Raw genomic sequence first — 21,241 nt, 5'->3', positions numbered from 1 at the left:
ATGCTGCAGAGTAAGTTTCAGTCTGAATTAAATTAGGAAGCTAAAAACTAAAGCAATGTAAAATTTGTATTGGGTGCAAGTATTTTTAATGAGTCTAACGCAGAATTTCACATTGCAGTTTTGCAGTATCTGGTTGTACTTGGAGTTATTTTTACATCTCCAAATTGTATATAGCATTTACCATAGCAGGTCTAAACCAATAAACTGTCATTTTGACACAAATTAAGGCTAATGTAATAATATTTTAGTACTATAATTATAATTACCTTATTTTATGCAGTACAATGGAAACTGTTTATACCACTTCATTTCATGCAGTACATTTAAAACGCAGTTGTCATCTTGTAGAATTATTTTAACATAAACTATGAAAGTATACTGACCTGCTTTGTGAATGATCAGGCTATTAAAACAGACCCACAGAACTTCTTTCCAGGTGCACAAGGAAACCAAAAGAATATTTCTGCTTAAAACTAGGAACAGAAGCCTTAACTGAAATTCACTGTTGTCGATGGCAGTTCTCTGGGGCCTGATTTAATGTATTTTTTAGTATCCACAGCTTTGTGACAGCTCTTGATGAGAGCAAAGTGATGTAGTAGTCTCACATTGACACACAGATTGTGCGTGTTTTAAACGTAAATTCAACAATAAACTTGAGCGACAGAAGGAGAAATAAGAAATTGGGCCTTGAGGTTGCCTCCGTTACAGGAAAAAAATAAACCCGACAGCTGCCTCGCACGGCAGTTGCTCAGAGTCTGTCCCCTGTTAAAGCTTCAAAGGTGTTTCGGCGGGAGCCGCCGCCACCTGAGGTAGCGCGCGGAGCCCAATGGCGGCGGGGAGCAGCCATGGGGACCCCTTGGCCTTGGGGCCGACACCTTCCCCGGCAGAGGGTCGCTGGGAGGACCGTGAGCTGAGGGCGCAGGTACTCTGTGGCTGTGGACGGAGGGAGGGAGAGAGGCAGGGCCTGGCGTCGGCGGGCGGGGAGGTCTCCGGCAGGCCGGGCTCCCTGCCCGTGGGGTAGTCGGGGGCTGCTGGAAGCTGAGGGTTGAGAAGCTCGCTGTCGCTTTACGTGTGGTTAATGCTCTTGGCAGCAGTATTTTTGTTAGCTCTGTTCACTCAAATGCATGCTGGACAGTCATGAGCAAGCTCCCAAATGACTGAAGAAGAGCCTTTTCAAAATATCTTTGACAAAATTTGTAATGTCCTTGGGTAAAACGTGTGGCCTGAAAGCTTGATGTGCTGCCCTTTGATGGGCCAGAGTTAAGGAAACAAGTGTTTGAAAGACTTGAGAGATCGACTTCATGAGATTTAAAGATCAGTATTACTTTTCATGAGAGGAAGAAGAATTGGGAAACCTTAACCAAAAAAAACCCCCTGCTTCCCCTCCAGAAAAATAAAAATAAAATCCACATCCATCAGCCTTCCTTTCTGAACCAGATTTGGTAAATCTTCTCCAAGCTAGTACCAAGGAAAGGATGTGAACTCTTCCCAGACAAGTGGAACTTAAAATCTGGTTCTTGCTTTCATACTCCCCCTCGTGGACTAAGCTGTCAAAAATAATTTCAAGGAAAAAGATTCCTAAACTTTGCTCTGTTCCTTTACAGATCCAATTTAAAATTCTGAGAGGACACAGTGATACTGTGAGCTCCTGCCATTTTTGCTTTGAAGACACAAAAATACTTTCATGCTCTTATGATAGAACAGTGAAGCTCTGGGTATGTTATGAACGCAGCAACAACAAATTAAAAAAAAATCTTAAAGCTGAAATCAGACAAGGAATGTTATACAGGCATGAAGGTTGACTGAATCATCAAGGAGCTTTCTGAAGATATTTTATACAAGCTTAAAAATAGCAACTGTAAATGTTTTTGTAGTCACAGATAAATAGTAAAACTCCTATTTCATACTTCAAACATATTCTTTGGCATTAAAGGGTGACTCTTGTAAGCATATGTAGCATACACTGAATCAGAACTCCAGATTATTAATATTTTAAAACTGTAAGTTGATACACAAAGCTTACTCTTTTTCTCCTGGAAGTTCCTTTTTCTGACTTGTTTATGTATGTGACTGTTTGTGGAGGACAAGTAGAAGTTAGGGATCACACAGCATGGCTGTAGTGTTTTCATACTTGTTGCTTGCTTTTTCCTTTTATTTAAATCTCAACTTGCACCCTTTATTTTCTTGCCTTTCCAAGTTTTGTGTAGTTAACTGAGGTTTCTCTAAAATTCCAGCCACCTTGGGCTGGCAGGATCTGAACTGGGGAAGTGTACAGATTCTGGGTGATCAAATCTAAGTATAGTCTAAAAGATAGCTTGGGGACATAAGGTTATGTGAGCCCTTGAATTTTATGCAAGCCAATGACAATGCAGCTGGGCTAAATAGATTGCAGGCATTGAGATCTGGCATAGATTAAACAGTCACGATTTGATTCAAGAATTGGTGATGAGTTATAGTAATGCCTTCATATGATATGAATACAAATGAAATAATTTTTTAACGGATCTAAAGTGTTGACTTCTTACCAATGCAGTACTAGGTTTCTAACATAATCCAAACCTTTTTTCAGACATACTTAAAAAGCCCAAGAACCCCAAAGGTGTGAAAAGTCCAGGCAATTTTCAGGTTAGCACCATTGTGTTACCCAAGAGCTGTAGATGGCTAGATCCAAGAAACCAGGAAGTCTAGAATGAAAAAAGTCCTGTCTTTTAATGATCAGTTCCTAAGTAAATAAACACGTGGAGCTCTTAAGCAAATACTGTAGATAGGAGAAATATAAGTATCTCAGTGTGTTAGTCATGACATTTACAGTTTAATAACTGTTGGATTGACAGTTCCAACCTTTCCTGCTTTGTCTGAACTCAGAACTGGAACTTTTATTTTTCTGTCTTTAGCAAAATGGTATTCAGCTGTCTTACATGTAAGTAAACTGAAATCAAGACCTGAAAATAAGATAATAGATTAATTTTTTTAAGCACTGTAGATCCATGAATGTTCTTTTTGCTGGAAAGGCTATACTGTGCCACTTGCCTGAAGTGTGAAAGGGTTAATCTGTCTAAGAAATTTTATCTTTGTAATTTTTATCTAAGAAAGATTTATTCAACACTTGTTGACCAATACTTATTTTTCAGAATCCATCTAAAAGTATTTGCCTGAGTGTTGGGAACTTTCTGATAGCAATGTATAGGCAAAATGATGTTCATTTATTTTGACAAGATTAATTTTGTCTGGACAAGCCTAATTTCCTCCTCTGCAGGAACAGCTGAAGCAATTAGAATTTGGGAGGGTACAGAGGACTTGGTTGTGGGGGGCTAAGCCAGCCCTGACAATTTCACTTTGGGGTTCTCTTTCTTCTCCATTGAAAGAGTAGATTATCAAATAATTGAGTGTAATGAGAAAGCATTTGAAATTCCTCTTGAGAACAGACAGTACCTTACTGACCGCCCACACATCTCTGGGGAAACAAAGGTTAGTAGGGCACACAGCAGACAAAGACTAGATAAGTCTAGAAGGGCAGTTGTGACTGCAAGGCTTTTTTGACTCAGAAAAATAGAACAAGAACATACGGTAACTGTGATCTATTTTTTTTTCCTGTGGTCTTAGAGACATTCCTAATGATTCTAGTGTCAGTTGTTAGGCCTGTAGTGCACTGACACACATTCAGAAAATAAGCGAAAAAGTGAAAAATTTACTTTCACTCCAGTTTTGTGTGTTATCAAGAGTTGCCAAGTTAGAAGGATAGCTCCTTCAAGTGAAGGTCCGTGTAAGGAAGCAGCTCTATATCTGAGACTTGACGATGTTGAAAAGGGAAGTAGTAGTCAGAGGTGTAAGCTTTTATTCTCATACTGAAGACAAATAAAGAACACACAATGAAGGGAGTTTCTGTTGTATGCTTCCAGACTGGTTCTGAAATCTCTTAGTACTTATGCAATCAAAAATCTAATTCAAATAATTGGGTTCATCATGGAAATAGAAGATTATTTACCTAGAGGGAGGTATGATGACTGATGCTGTGATACTTTGATCTGTGAGCTACTCTGCACGTCAGCAGTCCTGATTTTTTTTGTTGTTTTGACGTTTAGAAGTCAGGCACTGTGATCCATTTGTAAAACTTGATTCATATTTTTATTTGTATTACTAAAGAACTTCAAGGCTTTACTCATGGGTTAGGACTGCACTATGCTTTGAACATTATACACATATGACAAAAAGATAGTCCCTTCCTGAAATCACTTAAAACTCTCTGTGTAAATCTAAGTAGATCGAAAATGGTGGAGAAATGTAATGGCCTCAAGTTGTGCTGTGGAGGATTATGTTGGATATTAGGAAAAATTTCTTCACCAAAAGGGTTGTCAAACACCGGAACAGGCTGCCCAGGGAAGTGGTTGGGTCACCATCCCTGGAACTATTTAAAAGACGTGTAGATGTGGCACTTAGGGACATGGTTTAGTGGTGGACTTGGCAGTGTTATGTTGACAGTTGGACCCGATGATCTTAAAGGTCTTTTCCAACCTAAATGATTCTATGATAAATGAAGCAGTAATGCAGTATGGGTCATCATCTCAGCACTTCAGCAATCTGTTGATTGCTGTTGTAGGAATCAAAACAGGCATTTAAGTGGGATTTTGTATTATGAGAGGGATTGCCAGTTATTTATTGGTGACTCCTTCAGAACATGAAGGACAGCAAAGGGGAACTCACACTTTGAAAATGTAACAACTGAGTGACAAAGGCTGGTATCAAAGGTAGGGCAGAAGGGAGATGCCTGGGGATAAATCACAAAGAGCTTTGTATTTGAAGACAAGAGGCTTGTATTTGTGACTGAGAACGAGGAATCAATGAAGGAACATAAACAGGGAATAACATAATACAGATAGTAAAGGGAGATCTGTGGAAGAGCATTGCACATGGATACAAACAGGGGAGACTGCATTTGTGAAGAAAATGATGTTGCAATAATTGATACAGGGATGGCAGGCCTTGAGAGTGTGAGTTTTAACTATGTGAATGAAAATGGAAAGCCATGTATTAGTTTAAATCCTGGCAAGTCTTTCTTCATAGGTATGGACATGGATGTGAGAGTCTAAGGAGGACTCTTCAAGAAATTTCTGGTGAAAACTGTTATGATGGGAAGGAGATAAATGGAAGTCTGGGTGTGATAGGTGAAGAACTCTGTTTTAGTCAATCTTGAGAGTCTGAGATTGTAAGAGTAACTAAAGTAAGACTAACTTTACTGATTTCACAAGTTTTGTTTTCCCTTGTTTTGTGATGCTTTGTATTTTTTTACAATTTAGCAAAGCACTTCCTAATCAAACTCATTTGGATTTATTCAAGGATGTTGAGAAAGGTTTTCCTATTCAAGTGTTTGAAGAAGAACACACTGCCCCAATTTCTGAGTGCAACTTGACTCCTGATGACAGAAGGTGACCATTTTCTATCTTAATTTATTAAAAAAAAAAAGTTACGGGTTTTGTGATTTTTAAGGTTCAATATCAGTGCATGTGGAAACAGTACAAAATTTAGAACAAATAAGTTAGTTTTTCAGTCCTTCCTATAGGTTCCTAACTTGTGCTACATGAAAGTCAAACTTATTTTGCTTACTTTCATGCTCCATGATGTCAGTCTGTTATAATTTTGTCTTACACCTCCCTTCCTCCATACACTCCTCCTACTTCTCTCCATCCTTGCACTTTCATTTATGCTGTCCATACTCTGCTAGCAGACTGTTCACTGCCAGACTCCTTCATCCACATGGACTACCATAAATCTCCCCTTGTTCTCACCTACAATTTGTACAGGAACTCTTAAATCTTTTCTGTTTTACCTATGATGTCTGCTGAATCAAACAGGAATCTTTTTATTGTCTTAAATGCATGTTGGAATAGCCTGATAGATTATGGCCTCTTTTAGAGCGAAGGACTTGTCTAATTCTGAGTTATAAGGGGCTAGAAGTCTATCTTTGCCATATATTCTGAAAGGGGTATATAAATATATATCACTTGTATAAAAGAACAACATTGAATTAGCCAAGGTTCAAGGGTTCATCTGTCAGGGAGATTTATACATTCATAAAAGTTCTTTTCTGTCTGTATTGTTTATTAATATTCTATAGCCTTTCCATTAAGCCTATCCTGTCAATTAAAGAAGAAATGCATCTTAATCTAGTGTCAATCTGTGGACATAATAATTAAAACAATTGCAGCATATATTAAGATTCAGTTCAGTGGGTCATGCAGTGCCTCCAGGGGTACTATTTCTGGCATATTTTGTCATTAAGTCATAGTTTAAATCAATTTTTACCAGATTGTAGAGTTGAGCGATTAGTTTTTTGATCACTGAATAGCACACATGGTAAGCTGCCTATTGCAATTGTGTATTTTTTTGAAAATTGCTGAACAGCAAGTAAAATACCATTGTGGACAGCCCTGGAAACTACTTTCCAGTCAAAAATGCTGCCAGTTCATAAAACTTCATGTGGTCTTTTGCATTAACATGTTTCCGCTTAGGAACAGAGATTGTGTTGGTTGCAGGAACTATACAGGCGTGGAGAAAATAAAGATTTTAGTAATATAATTGTATTTTTAGTTTTTAGAATGTTAATGCATCAAGTTTCTTGGGCAAAATGTATAAAAGTGACAGTTTATGAACTTTATCAAAATAAAAAGCCACAATGGTATGGAAAATATTTGTCACATCCGGTGACTTTTCAATATAAATAATACTTTAGATATTTGGGAATATTTTAATAAAACTGTGTAAGGAAAAAATTTTTGACCTCCCGTTTAATGGAAGCCTGCCAGTTTTAGTAAACTTTACTGAATAGCTTTGTTGTCTGATGTGGCTTTTTGTTTATGCAGAGCAGCATTTGTGGTAGAGGGTTGCCCAGCAACATAACCACTGAAAATCCAAAAAACCCTACTGACAAGAACACTTCACATTCATTAAAGAAAAAACAATGTAATGGCTTTAAAATTATTTTAACGTTAGAAATAATTAAATATCTTGTAATGGATGAAATGAAATTAAGTTGGCTGCTTGCACTGAAAATAACATACATGACATTTTTATTATTAGTTTCTATCTGATATATAAATAATCCTTTTTTCAACTAAGCTATGCAATAATTTTTGCTGTAGCCTTTAAAAATCTATTTTAAATCAGTGGGTGTGAGGATGTTGAATCATTGTCAGAATTAAGTGTTGTCATTTATTTTTAAAATACCTTCTTTTACGTAAAGATATTGATTGCTGTTTTCATTAACATAATTTTTAGAATGATAACATCATCATATGATAACACGGTCAAGGCTTGGGATATGGAAACAGGAAAAATAGTTGTATGTATCCTTTTGAATGCATCTTGCAGAAGGTACAACTGTAAAATTCAGATTAATTGCTTTGTTATTGATAAATAAGAAAACACAACATTCTCTGTTAGCACAATACAATATAGTTAGGGTAGGTAGGCTTGAGTTTTAGTCCTAGCTTTGGTACTGATAATTGCTTGATCTTGGGTTAGTCTCTTGATGAACATGTCTCAGTTATTTCAGATACAAATGGGTATGATAATAATAACCTGCCTCAGAAGATACATTTCAGATTGATTAAATTAGCATTTTAGGATTTAAACAGGTTGGCCTTGTCTAATTTTAAGTTTATTGCCAAAGCAAAAGTAAAAAAATTGGATATAAAGACAGCTATCAGCTTTTACCAAAACAAAGTAATAACAGAAGCATTCTTTCTGAATCTGCTTACCCATTATAGAAAGTCTGTTGTAAAACTCTCTCTAACCCTCAAGCTGTTTCTAAAATCTTTTATTTTCTCTTTAGTGGACAGTAGAACATGAAGGCATTGTAACTTCATGTAATATTTCTTGTGATGGTAGATATGTGGTATCTGGTTCAGACAAAGAAAATACAGTATATGTTTCTGATGCACGAAGTGCAACACTAGTAGCACATATCCAAGGTAAGACTTAGGACTCTTACGTCTTGTTTATGCAGCTCTTGGTGTTGTTTTTCTTTTTTAATTTCTTACAAAAAAATGAGAAAATTAATTAATTCAGTTCAAATACCCTTACTTGAGAAAGGCAAAAGAAACTTATCTGTAAGACATTAAACCCAGTATTATTCAGAATAGGCTTATAAAAAGGAGATAATGGGCCAAAATTAGACCAACAGTGATTCTTTTTTGAACAATAATTTCCCTTCGAAGGTAATTTCTCTAGTGAGACCTCAGTCCTATGAGGCTTCCACTCAGGACTACAGTTCAGGGAGTTTGCCATTCCTGCAGAATCAGCTTTAAAATATATAAGCACTCTTACAAATGTTAAATTAGCATATGGTTAATGTGCTCTTGTGAATCAGAGCCTGATGGTAAAATAATTTGGATTTAAAAATAAAAATTGCAACAAATGGATCATAATACCTTTATTAGAATACCTGTTTCTGTTAGATGACACTATCAGGATGTATTTTGTTTACATTATTTTAATGGAGCTATTTGTGTCTTAAAGTATAATTACCTGCTTAAGTACTCCCTAAGAGTCTAAGCAGTTAACTGTCATTGGCATTAGGGGGCCACACTTCCGGACTTATTTTCAGGAATGGAGCAGAGAAGTAAGTTACTACAGGGTGTCCTCGTTTCAGCTGGGATGTAGTTAACTGTCTTCCTAGTAGCTGGTACAGTGCTATGTTTTGAGTTCAGTATGTGAAGAATGTTGATAACACTGATGTTTTCAGTTGTTGCTGAGTAGTGTTTAGACTAAAGTCAAGGATTTTTCAGCTTCTCATGCCCAGCCAGCGAGAAAGCTGGAGGGGCACAAGAATTTGGCACAGGACACAGCCAGGGCACCTGACACCAAACTGGCCAACAGGGTATTCCATACCATGGGACGTCACATCTAGTATAGGAACTGGGAAGTGGGGGCTGGGAATCGCTGCTCAAGGAGTAGCTGGGTGTTGGTCGGCGGGTGGTGAGCAATTGCCCTGCGCATCATTTGTATATTCCAATCCTTTTATTACTGCTGTTGTCATTTTATTAGTGTTATCATTATCATTATTAGTTCCTTCTTTCCTGTTCTATTAAACCGTTCTTATCTCAACCCACGAGTTTTACTTCTTTTTCCCGATTTTCTCCTCCATCCCACTGGATGGGGGGGGAGTGAGTGAGCGGCTGCGTGGTGCTTAGTTGCTGGCTGGGGTTAAACCACGACAAAGGGCAACGTGAATTTACATTAACTCTGTATGTTGAGAGCTTGGGTCCAGGTTCATATTTCCATGCTATCTGCAGTAACTATGAGGCCTCTTTTTCATTGAGAGGTAGGCGAGGAGGTGTTCTAGCCAGTGAAATAGCAATTTTGAAATTACCGTGTTCTGGAAATAGACTGATGCATTGATGCTATGGGTAATTCTGCCTATCAGACCTGTGTTCTGAGATCCAGATGTAATTATTCAAAATAACTAATAGTCTCACCTGATGTTTTTTGTATAGGTCATCACAAAAGTACAATCACAAGATGTTGTTTTGACCCTGATAACCAAAGAGTGACTTCAGTATCATACGATAAGACCATAAAGCTATGGGATATGATAACACGATCCACCTCAATTACAATTAATGAGTAAGAAACTGTCCTGGTTTCAGCTGGGATAGAGTTAATTGTCTTCCTAGTAGCTGGTACAGTGCTATGTTTTTGAGTTCGGTATGAGAAGAATGTTGATAACACACTGATGTTTTCAGTTGTTGCTAAGTAGTGTTTAGACTAAAGTCAAGGATTTTTCAGCTTCTGATGCCCAGCCAGCAAGAAGGCTAGAGGGGCACAAGAATTTGGGAGGGGACACAGCCAGGACAGCTGACCCCAACTGGCCAAAGAGGTATTCTATACCATGTGATGTCATGCCCAGTATGTAAACTGGGGGGAGTGGGGGTGGGGGGATTGCCGCTCGCAGACTAACTGGGCATTGGTCAGCAGGTTTGTACATCACTTGTATATTCCAATCGTTTTATTATTACTATTGTCATTTTATTAGTGTTATCATTATTAGTTTCTTCTTTTCTGTTCTATTCTTATCTCAACCCACGAGTTTTACTTTTTTTCCGATTCTCTCCCCCATCCCACTGGGTGGGGGGGAAGTGAGTGAGCAGCAGCGTGGTGCTTAGTTGCTGGCTGGGGTTAAACCACAACAGAAACAATACTATAGTTAATTATCTATGGCATTATTTGCACCTTTCACAATTATCAGTGAGATTTATGATAATATTTGTACTAAAGAAAATGAACAATAATTGTTGAACTAAATACAGTAATACACAAGCAAATGACATATATAGAAAGTGTGAATATAATGGTCCACTCAAGCTTCCTGCTGTAAATAATTGAAAAATTGTATTTTGATGACTGTAAGCGTTTCTAGTGCTATTTTTTTTAGAGCTTCTAGGTTCTTGGGTATGTATAGCAGCAGAAGATAGCATATGCAATATGGTACTGCAGTGTAAACTTGTTCTAATTTCTACCAATTAGGAAAAATGTAAAATCATTGATAAATGAGGAGGTAAAGTATTACTTAGAATAGTGAAGTCTTTAAAAACATCATGGAGTGAAGCAAAAATAATGCCGAGGAAAAGGAGAAAAATATATCTAGATGTTGGAAATTGATAATTAATTGTGAGTTCTTACAGAATATTTTGTGATAATTAGGTTTTGCACTGCAACCAGATCACCTTAGCCCTTCATAAAATTCATGGTCCTGAGAGCAACCACAGAATGATCTACTCTGCTTGTAATGAGCTCCAGTGAAGACCTCACAGACTTCCAAACAATCTGTTCTGTTGTCTCACTGTGTTAATCATTAGAAAGATTTTCCTAAGGTGGGCTATTTTGGCTGCAGTGTAAGCTCACATGTTTCTGTGTAGATCCACTTTAGACATGGAGATCAGATTATTTGCTTGTTTTCTTCTACATTTTAATATATACCTAAGAACTTCTATTATATGAGTCATCTTTTCAGTAGATTAAACCATCCTTATTAATTTAATATTTAATTACTATTTCCTATTTTACTAATCATTCTTGTTGTTAATCTCTGAGATCTTTCCAACTGGCCCACATTTTTCTTGAATTATATGGTCCCATAATGTAAACAGTATTCCCTCTAACTGGAAAAAAATAGAAATGAATTATTATTACATGCTTCTCTCTGGATGTGCCTCTGTTCATACATCCTGGGATGAGATTTACTCTTTTTTTTTGACAGCATGATGGTGAAGAGGAGTTGGTATTTGTTGCATCCTTTTTTGCAGAATTGTGATGCAGTCCATTGTTCCCACTCCTTATCTGTGCAGTTGATTATTTTATGTTACTACAGAATGTCAGACTTGAAAAAATTGACCTGATCAGGCAGTGTGCATATTAGATAGTCGATTAAACACTGTAAGCCTCCTGCAAACTGCAGTGATGACAGCATTGTTTCCTATAGAGACTGTTACAACCCTTTATTTTCTTGATAATTTCTTCAATTTGTGAAGATAATTCTGAATTTTAATCTTCTCCCTTGTATAACTGCAGACCCTCTTCGGCTTCATTTCACATCTGTACTATTTATCTCATCATCTACATTGTTAATGGAAGTATGAAACAGGACTGGATTCAAGACAGATGCTGTGGACCCCTGCTCACTATGTACTTTCATTTTCACAGTGAACCAATTATGGCCACTCTCTGAGTACAGAGATCATTTTTCCATATATGCTTTTGGAGGTCATGCCCAGTACCAGAAGCCTTGCTCAGTATGATTTCCTGAGCTTTCACATGCTAAACTTTTATATCTCTCACTGAAGTCAGTAATACAGTAAAAACATTATGTCAATTTAGGATATTGTTATCATTTTAAGAAAGAAGTATGCAACAATAAAAATGTCAAATCAACCATTAAAAATATCAATGGCTTTAAATAAACTCAACCAATTTAGCTTTGAATTCCTAAAACAATAATCAGAGGGAGAGTCTGCCTTTAAACACTGTAATAAAATTCTCTTTGAGGGATTAGGAATTACTTTGGATGGGAAATTCAATCTGGAACATTGTAATGTTTCTTTTAAATTGCAGTGACTATAGCATTGTTTCCTGTAAGAGATGCTCGTAATCCTTTCCCCACTGTAGATTTCAGGAAGCACTAGAGTCCTCACCCATTTCTGGAACATCCAGATTTCTTTTCTGATGGGTATCACTGCTTCCAAAATTAGACTTTAATCTAGGATTGTTTAATCTTTTTCCTCTGAATGTTTGAGTTGAAATTTACATGTAGAGGTAGATGTGTGCTATTTATTTAATGAAAAACGGGTGGCTTTTTTTTTGTAATATACTTTTAGTAAAGTGTGGTTGTGTTGTAGCTGCTGAACAATTTCTTGTGAAGCTGCGTTCAACAAAAAAAAATAGCTGGTCACTTATGACTTAACAGCTAGGGTTCAGTCCTGCAAAATGACCTAATCCAATACGGGATTTAAGCCTGTGCTGGGTGTGAGGTTGTAAGCAGCTCCAGAGACTTTACAGAACTATTTGTATGGTTAAGATTCAGGATATGCTTATGATGCTTTACTGGATGGAGACAGGGTGCTCAATGTTGCAGGAGGCTCTTTGAGAGATTTGTAATGGTTACAAAAGCTTACTCTTACCGTGGTTTTCATCCGTGTTTCAGGGGACACAGCAATGCTATCTCAGATTGCTGCTTTACCTCTGATGGTCATTACTTGTGCACAGCATCCTGGGACAAAAGCTTAAAAATATGGGATATAAAGACAGAAGAATTTCGGTGTCATGAACCTGTTTCCCTGAACGAAGGACATGAGGGTTCTGTTAGTTCCTGCCTTTTTAGCCAAGATGGTGAGTTATCTTAATACTGGTGCATGAGGTATCTCAATACCTATGTATAGGTAATCATGTAGGTAATTAATTCATCATTTCTGAGATAACATGTTAAATTATGAGAAAATTATATCCATGTAAATAAGTAAATTGAAGTTGATGTTCTGTCAACCAGGCAACTGGAACACTTGCTTAATTGATATACCCATCAAAAGGTATAATAAAAAGATCATAATGGAGTAAAAGCACAATACCATGTTAGAAGATTAACTTAGCATTTGCAGATATTCTCCTAACATTAGTTAGTTGAAAAAAGATGTTCAGTAAATACTGTACTGATTTGTCATAATTAGGAAAATGTGTATCTCTTTGTTAGTACCCCCAAAAGTAACGTTACTTCCCAGCCCAAACAACATATGCTAGTAATGTACTTCTGAAAAACTTCATGGATGTTCTCAGCTACACTGATGGAGCACATAAACTACCATGTTCAAAGTAGATTATATTTATGAGTTATAGCAAGACATTTTGGCACCTGGAACTTGATGTCTCCTTGATGTTTGGATGAATAGGAGGAGAACAGGAGGAAGAAACAAACTCTCCAGTTTACCTATATCTGCGTGGAGGTAATGGGGAGCTATTTCTTACTGCCCTAGTTGCATTACTTTCACTAGTTCTTAGACAACTCCTGGTCCCTCCACAACATGAAATTAGTGTTACTGCAAACTGCTACTGCACTGAAACAACTTCTCTTCACTGGGCTGGACTAATAAGAATTTCTGTACATTGTGATCTAATTGTTTTCTTCTGCCACTTCACATCTGAATACTCCAGTAAAGATGACTCCTGACAGTGGGTTAATCTGCAGTCATACCCAAACAGTGCCTTCTGAGTTAGGCAACTCAGAAAAATAAACAGCGCTCTATGGGGAAAACTATACCTGTGGCTTGAAGACATGCAACTGCAGATAGGCCTGTGAATATTGGAATCTGAAAGCATGCTTTCCACACTAAACTCTACTTTTTTGTTTTTATTCACAGTTGACCTAAAAATTCTGCAAGTATTCTCTATCTTCTAAATTTTAGGTATCTCCTTAATTTTCTAAGTCAACAAAATTTTCATGCGTGGTTTTTTCCACTCAGTTGTATGTTTGCTAAGTTAATGGATTAATATTTACAAAATTAAGAACATTAACAAGAGTAGCTAAAAGGAACTTTGCTGTCTTGTTAAGGCATGACTGATAGCTCGTTATTTATATTTTTTTATAAAGTCTGACTCGTTGTTAGAAGGAGCCTCTTTTATTAGTCTGTATGAAAAAGCAAAGATAAAGTATTCTGTTTTTACATTTCAGCATCCCTTGTTGTGTCTGGTGGATATGACAACACTATAGCTATATGGGATACAGATGCAGGCTATAAAAAGCTAAGCTTAAAGGTACTGAGCTCTTACTTGGTCACTGGTTTGATGAGAAGGTGTAAAATGTATTGCTGGTTTAAAAGCACAGTATATTTCATTATCTGGCAAATAGATTTGCCCGTCCTTTTTAGATACTGGCAGGAATATATCCTGGATTTCTGTGATTTATTTTCCTAGAAGAGTATATTCTTATACAGTTAGCTACAAAGATACCTTTGTCAAGTCACTTGTTAATAAGCTATTGCATTTCTCTTTTTATGAACAAGCTCATTTAAGGATTAAATTAAATGGAGTTGCACCTGTGTTTTAGGAGAGAGTTTCTTCCAGCAAGTAACAAGAGCCTAGATAGTGCATATATTCATTTTGAAATGCCACACTCCTCTACATGTGTATGTTTACATGTTTGCTTATGTCCACAGAAAATGGTATATTAAAAGGGAAGCATTTAAAAAAAATGTAAATATAGGTGTTGAGGTTGTCAAGCTTAGCTCAGTCACTAGGTTACATAGTTTACATTACTGCTTATAGTGACAGGGATGTGGTCCACCATGTTACAGTATTTTTTAGGATAGACAATTCTGCAAATGAGGTAGCAATTCAGTGTTTAGCTATTCCTGCTTAGAGCTAGGCCTCCTCTTTTCTTCCATATCCATGGTAATACTACCCAAAATTTGAGGTGGTAAGTAATACCTGCATAAAATAAAAAAAAAAAAAATCCAACTCTCACTAGGTTTTTTTTGTACCACCATGACTTTTATTTTTTGCAGACATACCATATTGTATTACCATACCCTTCATTTGTTTCTTACTTTAGTGGAAACAATCCACAAGACTTGAACTAATGATCAGACATGTGGGCCAAAGAAAAGGATTAACAGTATTCATAAAGTTATGTGCATGCATTTTGCAAATATTAATTTCACAGAAGGCAAGCAATGTCAGAGTTCAGATTTGCAACCTTGGCTCTTTCCTATCTTACGTAAATACAATTTTAATGGACTTTTTTTTTTTTTTTTTTTTCCTTACTGCATACACTATTCAACACATAGTTAAAACAGTCATGAACAAGCCCACCTGGAAGATCTCAGAAAAGACCACTTTCCTTCAAAACCTTGGGCTTAAAAATAGCTTTCAACTGCTGTCACATCCAAGACAGCATCTTCGTATAGGAGAGCTCATAAGCCTGTCCCTCACACCCATTACCTTAAATGTAAGCTTACCTACCCTCCGGAACTGGAACTCTACTGATTAAACCTTTTGAGCAGTAACAGTACACATTCTCCACCAGCATCGGTGCTTTACATAATACAGCTACTGCAGAATTCCCAGTTCACAGCAATCACTGTAACTAACTCTGTTTCCCATAAAAAAGAAGGCATTTGTTTAAATACTAATATCTTTGTAACTATGGAGAATTCCAGTTTAGTATCTGTGCCTTGGTATAATTATATTCTGGGCTCATAACTAAATTTAAAAACATGTTTTAAAGATTCTGCTATAAAAATTATGGTTGATGTATGCATGTTTGACTACTCTGTACTGGAAAAATGTATGTTCATATTTTTATTGTATGTCTCAGGTGTGGCATTTGTCTATCAAAATGACACTTTAGGAGTTTTATCTGTTAATAGCATTCATGTTTGAATAACCTCCCTAGCTGGAATAAATAATTCACTTTAGATATTAACCTGTTTCTATTCTTATGCCAAATCAATGCTGTTAACCTCAGATCAGCTGTGCTGCTGTTGTCAGAACAAGGATATCCAATACAGCTGCTTGACTTGGCCTGCTTTCAGAACTGGTTTTCTTCCCTTAAAATGGGGCGAAGCCGCTGTCTGTTCCTACAGCTCTTCCCTCCATTATAACACAATAAACAGCCTCAAGATTTTTTAGGTAATGAGTATTAGAAGTCAACTCTCTCTTTACAATTCTTTATTAAACTCTTTAAAAAACAGAAAAGACCTATGCTTAAATGGAGCTTAAACCCATGGTAACTGTGTAACTGTCATACTTCTAAGTGCTACAACTGTTGGGCTGCTTACCAGAGATGGTAACAGCCACTGTTTTCAGGTGTATGTAGGAAAGTATGAACTTCATAGCAACATTTTTTTCTTGACTGGACATGAGGCAGTCTAGATAAGAATTTTCTCACTGCATTTCAAAATGCATTTATGGTACCAATAGTTGTTTTTATTATAATAAAAATAATAACTTTTTTTTCTTGTGTTATAGTTTAATTTTGCTTTACTGTAGGGTCATTTGGACTGGGTGACAGATGTTGCGATTAGCAAAAACAAGAAATGGATTCTTTCAGCCTCAAAGGTAATCACTAATTCCTGATGTAGTTTCAGGAGCTAACTTATAAATGGATGTGAAGATTTCATCCCTTGTTTTCAGCTTTTTTTGGATTAAATTTAACAATGGTCGAGTTGCTCATAAAAGTGCTAAGTTGTAACCAGTATTTACCTCAAGTAATTACAGAAAATCTTTAAAAGAATTTGGTAAGTATGTTTATTTTTGGTTATTTTAAAATGTGCGGTCAGTTTAAGATTGCTAAAGATTGTTTCCAAAGACATGATATTTAAATGTGAGAGAGTTTAGCTCTCATATTGAGAGGGTTCATCTGATGAGATGAGATTTCATCCTTAGGGGAATGATGTAAATCACTCTTTTGGTAATATGCAAACACATCAAAATAATTGCATCTTTTTCACAGGATTCTACTTTGAGATTGTGGAATATTGAAAAGATGGATCATATTCCTTCAGTGATAGAAATCAGAAAAGCAAGAGGCTCAAAAATTGCTCAGGTTCTATCACTTTGTTTTTTAACCACATCTTGTACTTTATTCAGAAAGAAAATTTGAATGTTAAAGGAAAGCTGTCAAATTTCTGGGCTGAAAACACAAATTTATTGTGTTTGTTCTCTCTTTGTAAAAATTGTCAAATCCTTTGTTGGGAGTGGGATGTAGTAATAACAGTACTTCTAAAAAATGATTTTGGTAAGGACACCAGTTTTCATATACAGGTGCATTTTTGGTTTTAGAAAACAGCCACATATGTGTACTTTTAAAAATAAACATATTTTGGTTTTCTGTACCTGGTGCTTCTGCAGAGTAATTGGCTGTTTATATAGGAGTATTCCTAAACCAAGGCAGATAATATTCATGTGCTCCTGGACATAAATCAACTTATATGAATTCTGAGGAGTGTCTTTTTAAAGCTGAGACTGTATGTATTCTGACTTCTAAAACATGAATTATAAATAGGTGTTAGCAAAGAAGAACATTAACAAGCTTAATGATATTGAAACGTGCTTTTTATTACAGTCCCTCAATTGGTTTTGGTAGTGGATTTGCAAGATCTTGTATTTTCATCCTTGTCAATAACCATTAAGTGAAACTGCATGAAAAACAACTAACTTTTTTCCTTATTTCTACGATATTTTATCAGACTTTCTTGTTGAATAGCAAGTATTCAAAAGCAGTGAGCAGCTTTTTAAGCTTTTAAATAAGTTTTATAAATTTGCCAGCAGTGAAAATGTGTACATTCCTACAAGTATCAATTAACAGAAATTTGAGAATATGGTTAAAATTGGTACAGGAAAGGATTATTGGTGCATTTTAGCAATACTTAAAGCATACCAAACAATTAGAGAAATGTCTCAAATTTTTTGTAAATAGTTTCCCGAGTAGTGAATTGGGAATCAAGTTACATTGACTCTGATAGAATTGGATTAGACTTCATGAGTATGTGTGTAGTCAGCAGAAAAACTTCCTTCTACTGACTACAGTGGGTTAATATTTCATCTAAAATTACTGTTATGTATCAATTTTCCTTTCTTTTTTTATTCTTCTTTCTACATGTCTCCTTTAGTAAGATAATGGTCAGGTAAAAAAAAAGTAAACAAAAAAAGCCCCAAACCACCAAGACAGAACAGCTAAAAACTGGATACCCATCAAGCCACCCAAAAAGTAAAGTATGATACTGTATTAGTTGGAAAAAAATAAAATGAGAGTTCACATAAAATACAGTTCTATTCAGGAAAAAAACTCGATTCAGCACAGGAATGAATTTTGAGCAGCACTACCTGTGTCAAGTTTACAACAGCTATGCATACGCAGTGCATCTCAAAAATGAGGCCTAGATATATGTGTGAATATAGAGCTGTACCTTCATGAGTGAAATAATGCAGATCTGTCGCAGGTGATTAACTGAAATGCCATTTTTTGTTATATTTACACCAGTGTGAAGAATGTGAAAAAACTTTCTTATGCCTGCAACGTAGTGACTCTGAAACGATATCCAAGTGTGTATTCTGTCGTCTGTCTTCTCCAGTGAGAAAAATTTTGCCATTGCCACCTTCTGTTTCTCCTGATGTTTAAATTAATCTAGCAGTCTTGGGATGTTAACACATTTAAGTATAAACGGAGTATCTGTACATCTTTATGTAATACACGTATAAAGCTAAGACTTTCCTCTAACCTTGCTCTACTGTAGTATTCTGTATGAAGAATAATAAAATACATTGTACTAATCCATTAAATAGCTGTGATATATCAAGTAAAGAATAAAATCCCCAGGAACAGAAATCTTACTTAGGCTGCATGGTACTAGAGAATAAAATTACTTACTTGTCCTTTGGGAAATTTTAAACAATTTTAAATGAATACACTAGTTCTGAGTTCAATTTACTAAAGAAAATATGTGGATATGTAAATTATTGACAGGTTTCCTTCCGTTCTTTAGATAAACCATTCTTCTTTACTATGGCAAACAAAGAATCTTTGCTATCAGTGAACATCAGAAAGAGTTCTGTGAGTAAAACCATGAATAAGACCATGAACTTTTTTCTAACTTGTTGCCATACCTCTTACAAAAATTTTGTAAAGGAGCTTTCAGGCATTGAGAGTAAGTTGTGGTTCATGTCTGACGTGATGCAGCACAAATTAATTCTGTGTAATAAAGACTCCTCCAACAAGGAGAGTGGTATTTTTTCTACCCTTTCTTAGGAGCAACCCTGAGAGGATTGTATCTTTTCAGTGTATGTGAGAATGTCAATTAATAAAATATTAATTGTTTCAAAATGTTGGGAAGCCTTATTCCTAAAAATAGCGTTTTCAACTTTTTCAACATTCCTTTCTAAAAGGAACTTAAAGTGGAGGAAATAGGTGGATCTGGGCATGTGACAGCCTGGAATGCAGTTAAGCTGTGGAATACAAAGAAATCTAAGTAGGTAGATTTTTTCCCCTTGTTTAAATTATGTGAATTGTGTAGCAACAATTACACTTGAATCAAGGTTAAATGAAAAATATTTCTAGGGAATAGTATGTTTTGTACAGATTTATGGCTTTGAATAAGTAGTACGTGATAAATTATATTATTTTCCAGCGTTCTTTTCCCCTCTTTACGCCTTAATTAAAAATTATTGTTTTGTTACAGAGGCTAAAGGAAAATGCTGTGTCTGTGCTCCTCATGTTTTTTTCAAAAACAAATTGCATAAAATATGCATGTTTTATAGCTGAATTCATTTGGCTTTAATGTAGTTAGTAATACTGAACTAATTTCTGTATGTTAGAAAAGATTAGTCCTAGAATAATTAATGCTACATTAGAATTGAAAGTGTTCTTTGTTTCTTTCTTTATCCTTTTCAGCTGGAAAAATCAAAGCTGAAACAAAGCGGTTTCCACTGAACAGGAAAAAAAGCAGTTGCTCTATAGAGGCTTGGTTCATTTTGCATTAGTAATGTGACGAGGTGGGAAATTTTCTTTTGAATGAATCCTCTTTCTGTTTCCCAAATTGAGAAAAACAAGGAAAAATGAATTCTTACATTCTGGTTTTAATAAAATCAGTAAGTCTTATCACTTATTGCTGTTTTCTGTCCATTACCATCACCTGTGTTCAGTGCTTGGGTGCCAAGTGAGTCAGCTTGTCTTCAGCCCTGAACCGCTCTTGTACCCCTGTAGTTTGACTAATTCACTCAGTCCCCATTCTTACCTGATGAGAAAGTTGTGAGACTGTTTTAGACCCAAGTCACTGTGGCTGCCCTTCTGTGGGAGTTACCTGAAGAATAACATCTATAATTTGGCTGTAAATATGCCTTAGATGCCTGTTAAATTGCCAAAGCAATCTCTACGCTTTGCAGATTCTGATTACGCTGCAGGTGTGTAATCAGGTCTATTCATGAAGATGATCCTTTCCCCATAACCTTGGGTTGTGGGCCAGGCTCCATGTTTGCTCATGGCTCATTCCTACCCGGTAACACCTTTCGTTTCTTGGTGCGGTGCATCCTCCTTTGCTGCCCTGCGCAGGTAACAGGCTAAAGGGCTGGGGCCCTGAGGGAAGGCGTTCTGCTGGTGGCAGCATCAATTGTGCGTGAAGAATTCTAATTAGCTCTGTAGAAAACTAGCCAAATCACTTCTTCTAGTTATTTAACTTGTACAAACATGTGTGTGTTTGGTACAGGCTCTCTGGTGTTATGTGCGTGCACAGATCATAAAGCACATAAGCAGTGTGTGCATATGCATATTGTAGTTTAAGTTTTGCTTCATTATAGATGATTGCACCATGTAATCGAGGCCCGATCTTCCCTTGGTATCATTTGCCGTGAGCCTTGGGCAATCGAGACTCTGGGATAAGGCAGGACTGGAGCCTAACCGTAAGCAATCTTGCGTAAATATTTTTTTGAAATGCTGACACTTATGTATTTTCTTTCAGCCTTTAACATGTGTTGTGCCAATGCAAATGCTAACGTGTGCGTGCAATTTGCAGTCACGCACGGAGAAGTAAGTCTCCCGCAGAGCCGTGGCCGCAGCCGTTCCTTTCCAGAGGCAGCACAAGGCGCCCTTCGCCCCCCTGAGCTGCAGCTGCGTGTCTGAACCTCGGCAGGAGCTGAGCCGACAGCGGGACCGAGCCCGCTGCCTCATCGTGCCGGCCTGCGAGGGCAGTTCCGCCGGCAGCGCGGC

General features: G+C 36.7%; 1 protein-coding gene across 1 annotated transcript; it reads left to right on the top strand.

Moving 5' to 3' along the window:
* The first annotated feature begins 92 nt into the window (after nucleotides 1-92).
* WDR88 (WD repeat domain 88) lies at nucleotides 93-20,068 on the top strand. Its single transcript, XM_009916144.2, has 11 exons — nucleotides 93-922; nucleotides 1,605-1,715; nucleotides 5,335-5,423; nucleotides 7,273-7,336; nucleotides 7,829-7,967; nucleotides 9,492-9,621; nucleotides 12,695-12,879; nucleotides 14,213-14,295; nucleotides 16,531-16,599; nucleotides 16,994-17,086; nucleotides 18,524-20,068. Exons 1-11 carry the CDS (start codon nucleotides 827-829, stop codon nucleotides 18,659-18,661), a joined length of 1,197 nt encoding a protein of 398 aa, XP_009914446.1. The 5' UTR covers nucleotides 93-826; the 3' UTR covers nucleotides 18,662-20,068.
* The last annotated feature ends 1,173 nt before the right edge of the window (nucleotides 20,069-21,241 follow it).

Source organism: Haliaeetus albicilla, chromosome 10, assembly GCF_947461875.1.
Source record: "Haliaeetus albicilla chromosome 10, bHalAlb1.1, whole genome shotgun sequence".
Taxonomy (NCBI): domain Eukaryota; kingdom Metazoa; phylum Chordata; class Aves; order Accipitriformes; family Accipitridae; genus Haliaeetus; species Haliaeetus albicilla.
Note: the sequence above shows the minus strand (reverse complement) of the source record. Positions and strands in the feature narration are given on the sequence as shown.